A 4863-nucleotide genomic window follows, 5' to 3' on the forward strand; every position below is an offset into this window, starting at 1 on the left:
TGGGAGAGACTGTGACATAGAGAATTCCCTTAGCAGGACATGAATAAGGATACTGATTTATCTCTTTGGCTTCCTAATCTTCCTGAATGACTTCTGATCTGACAGTATGTATACATCCATGTTTTGGGGGGGAAGTAGTTCTTTCCTCTTAGAGAATTCAACTTCCTTTTCTTTCAGAATTTATATATATATATAAAAATATACATACATATATATATGTATATAAATGGTTTCCAACTATTCTTATTTCTTTCCTTTATGTTACTTCCCCCCACACTTTTCCTCCGCACATATCAATGTTTTTTTTACTTCTTCACATGGATTTTTTTTTGCTTTTTTTTAAAACTGAAGCTCTCTTTCATTTTTAGAAGAACACTTCCTTATCCATAATGTCCAATAGAGTAGAGATGCAGTCTTTAAAGCACCATTCCTTCTTTCTATTAGTCAGACTGATGAAGACTAAAAGGGGGTGGGGTGAGATTCCCCGCAAAGACAGGAGTACAGGGCGTGGTCACCTGGAATGAGTTTGTGGACTCAAGCATTCTTGAGGGCAAGGTACAGATTTATTACACTTTTCAGCAAGCAAGAGTTCTTAGGGAACCTGTGATTTGAATGGGGTTTAGGTACAGTAACGTAGGATATTTGGTAGTAAAACATGTACCAAATGTGATGACAAAGTGATTCGGGGTGGGATTATGGAGTTGTTAAGGAGTAGTTAGCTCTTAATGGAACATGGACTTTTCATATCTGCTTCACAGATATTTTACCTGGAATTCGTCAGGAAATAGCCCAAGGGGGGCCACCTGAAACGTCACTAATTCAACTAGTTCTGAGGACTGGCTAAGGAATCCCAGGCTGTTCTCACCAATGTCTTGTTAAACAAGATAAATGTAAGGGAGTATGTGTGTGTCTAAGTCTAGGATACCTATGATTGATCAGTGAGTAGTAAATGTTGTTATGACCCAGGGCACAGCCAGCTCCACCGATACACAGCTGGTTCAGACTAATAAATTCTATGGGTACATCTGGCTACTGTATCAGGAGGGGAGATAACAGTTGTTGCTGGGGCAGGCTGTGTCCTTTGGTTGGGGCGAAACTGCCTGGGATAGTGTCTTGAGGCTAGGAAGAAATGTGATTTTTAAAAAGAAATGTGATTTTAGGATTGGGGTCCAAGCACAGGCACCCAAGGACCCCATCAAGACCAACCTGCACTTTGAGTATAGTTCACAATTACATGTTTTTGGCAGACAAAGAAATATGACATACCATTCCAGTCTCTGAAGATTTCTCTATGTTCCCATATCCCCTGGAAGCAAGATTTTCAATCCTTTTCAGTTTGTCCTACCAATTTTTGTAGTCAGTGTCCATGGAGAACATATCAGTGACAGATGCCCATAAATATTTGTCAGGACTACTTTATGAGAAGATGAGTTTCTTGTCAGGGGAAAAGGAAAAAAAAAAGCTTTAGATCCAAAAGATTGCTTGGAGATCATGTAGTAAAACTCCCTGGTTTTACAAATGAGGAAACTGGAAATTAGAAGGGTTAAGAGACTTGGGTAAGATCATGAATTAGTCTATAATAAAGTTCAGATTAAAAGGAAATCTTATTCAAAGACATATGACTACAAGAGCTAAATTGTTAGGGTTTTATATATTATGAAAAGGACACTTTGATCTGTAGAAAGCAGTTCTAGAGAACCACTAATGCCTCTTATAGAACTAAGATTTTATAGTTTCATGATTCTAAGATGATGATAGTAATAAGAGATTATATAATGCATTAAAGTTTGCAAAGTACTTTACAAATATCACATTTGATTCTTACATCAACTCTGAGGTAGGTGCTATTATCCCGGCAAAAATGAACAAGATAATGAATGTAAAGTTCTTTGTAAAATTGAAAGCATTCTATAAATTCTAGTTATTCATTATTATTTTTATTTTCATAATTATCATTGTTCTTTTATACCTAAATAAGCAGAGGCTGTGGGATGTAAAGTGACTTTCTTAGGATCTCATAGCTAATAAAGGTCTGAAAGATGATGTGAATCGATATCTTCCTAATGATAAGTCCACTATTCAATCCACCAGGCAATGAGTGCTACCTCCTGGAAAAATTTTATGCTTATTATGTTGCCTTCAGTGCCTTATCATATCACATGACTACACTAGATTCTTGAAGGCTTTGCTAGCAAAATGTGATCTCTGCTGGGTTTTAATCACTCCAGATGGAGTTTTTAACCACACTAGAGAAGAGCTGCATGGATAAATGACATGACTGTTGTCCAAGGACCAGCTTAAAGATAAAAGGAATCAGGTACCAGTTAACGATTTTTTTTAGCTCAAAATAACTCAAGAAGATCATTTATTAAGGACATATGGAAGTATATGTATGATTTGTTGGAGGGACCATACACAACAAAATTTCAACTGTCTCTTCTCTATTACTCTTTTTTTCTTCTTAAATTATATAGCGTATGATAGTATATAATACGCTTTGCTATACTTTATTTTATTTGATCTATAGACAGAGAGGACAGTTCCCAAAACCCCTTTATACAAATGAAAATATTGAGACTCAGAGGCATTAAGTGATTTGCCCAAGGCATGTAGATTGTGACCCAAAAATTAAAACCAGAGTCTAGTAATTCTACATCTAAAGTTTATTTTCAAAAAGCAGATGTTATAACAAAGCACATTATGGAAAAAAAGATGGCAACATTATAGAAAGTCCAGAAATCAATGCCTTGAAGGAGAACAGTCTGAGTCATAGAGAAAGAGATCATACAGCTAGAAAAATATTACCCTGTACAATAATCCTTGGATTGTCCTGACCTTCAGAGTTTGGATTTGAAGTTTCCATCTCCAAGAATCTTGATCTTTAATGACCAAACCACATTCCAGGGCCAGGGTCAGACCCCATCAATGAGAGATAGGCATTTTTCTAATAAGTCTCCTCATGGCATCTTTTATATCCTTGTTCCTCATGCTGTAGATAAAGGGGTTCAGCATGGGGGTGATCACAGAATACATCACCGAGGCAATTGAGGCCTTCCAGGTGGAGTGGGTAGCTGAGGAACTCAGATACACTCCAAGTCCAGTGCCATAAAATAATGAAACAACAGAGAGGTGAGACCCACAGGTAGAAAAGGCTTTATATTTTCCCCCAGAAGATGAGACTCTCAGTAAGGAGGTACATATCTGACCATAAGAGAAAAGGATCCCTGTAAGGGGGAGAATACCCAGAAGACCAATTTCTAAATACATGAAGATGTCGTTGATGAGGGTGTTAGAACAAGAGAGCTTTGTAACCTTACTATTATCACAGAAAAAATGAGGAACTTCACGTTTGCTACAGAACGACAGCCGTGCCACCAATAAGGTGTGGAGAGTGGAGTTTAGAAGACTAATAGTCCATGAGATTAGAACCAGGAGGCCACAAAGCCTTGAATTCATTATGGTGACATAGTGCAGAGGATGACAGATGGCCACAAAACGGTCATAGGCCATCACAGAGAGGAGAAAATTATCTAAAAAACCAAAAAACATGACAAAATGCATTTGGGTAAGGCATCCAGCATAGGAGATAACCTTACTTTGTGTTATGATGTTCAGCAGCATCTTGGGGACTGTAGTGGACACCAGACAAAGATCAATAAAGGACAGATTAGAGAGGAAGAAGTACATTGGGGTGTGGAGATGGGAGTCAGAGCCAATGGCTAGCATGATGGTAATGTTTCCAACCACAGTGACTATGTATATGCCCAGGAAGAGCCCAAAGAGGGGCAGCTGCTGCTCTGGCTTCTCAGAAAGTCCCAGGAGAAGGAATTCTGATATATGTGTTTGGTTTTCTGGTCCCATGCATCTGGTGTATCTGCAAGGACAAAGATGTGGAAAGAGCCTAAAGTGGAAATACAGGCACCTTATATTTTTGCAACAGAAAGAAAACTAGATATGGATTCAAAAGACTCAAGTTTCAAGTCCAGATTTACCACTGAATGTCTGTGTGATCTTAGGCAATTCACAACCTCTTGATTAGATTCAATTTCCTCATATGTAAAATAAAGTTGATTTTGGTGGTCTAGTTTCTTTCTAGGTCTCTCATCCCAGGAAAGTCCATTGACCGTACTTAGAACTGAAGAAATTATGAAGGAAATGAAAAATCTCTTCTGAATAACAATATTCATTGAAGTTAAAAGTGTTCTGTGGACTAAACACAAAAGAAAATGAGGCTGGGGACCTTGTACAGCCTTTAACTCAACTCAAAGTCAACCGCAAGTCATGTCATCATCTTGATGTCATGTTCCTCTTTGAGAAAGAAGAACAAACACAACCTATGAGTGAGTAACAGCTCCTCTTCCCTCCCTTCTCCTCCCCCCTCCTCCTCTTCTATGTGCCCCTCCCCTCTCCCCCTCCACTCCCCACCTCTCTCCTGTACTTTCCTGTCCTGTCCTTTCCTTTCATTTCCTTTCCTCTCATCTTCTACCCAGGGGAAGAAATGGCCAAAATCTGCCTTTTTTCCTTGAGGTTTATTGCCTGCATTACTTGTTCAAAGATCAAGTCTTAAGCTCAATTCACTCTGGAGCTCAAATACTGGACAACAGGTCCCCACCCACCTAGCACAGGTTGAAAGTAATTACAAAATAGTAATTCTTTCTCTTTTACTTGGGAACCCTGAGGGTCTTTCTCTCCCAGGTAGATTTTTTTATATTAAAGGGCCCATTCCTTGAGTAACTACTTAAAGGAGCTTATTCATTGAATGAGTGTGTCTCACTCGAAGTGAGAAGGTGATAAGACCTTAGCCTGAAAGGGCCTGAGTCTCTCCTTGCATCCTGGACCATCTTCAGTCTTCCTGAAGAATAT

The 4863-nt window shown here is 38.8% G+C and overlaps 1 protein-coding gene across 1 annotated transcript; it reads right to left on the reverse strand.

The window, feature by feature from the left end:
• Positions 1 to 2922: 2922 nt before the first annotated feature.
• On the reverse strand, positions 2923 to 3921 carry LOC140498117 (olfactory receptor 7D4-like). Its single transcript, XM_072599402.1, has one exon. It carries the CDS (start codon positions 3859 to 3861, stop codon positions 2923 to 2925), a length of 939 nt encoding a protein of 312 aa, XP_072455503.1. The 5' UTR covers positions 3862 to 3921.
• Positions 3922 to 4863: the final 942 nt, after the last annotated feature.

Source organism: Notamacropus eugenii, chromosome 4 (assembly GCF_028372415.1).
Source record: "Notamacropus eugenii isolate mMacEug1 chromosome 4, mMacEug1.pri_v2, whole genome shotgun sequence".
NCBI lineage: Eukaryota > Metazoa > Chordata > Mammalia > Diprotodontia > Macropodidae > Notamacropus > Notamacropus eugenii.

Excerpts from the sequence above, each read along its gene's own strand:
- LOC140498117 (XM_072599402.1), bottom strand. The coding sequence starts at position 3,861 with ATGGGACCAGAAAACCAAACACATATATCAGAATTCCTTCTCCTGGGA.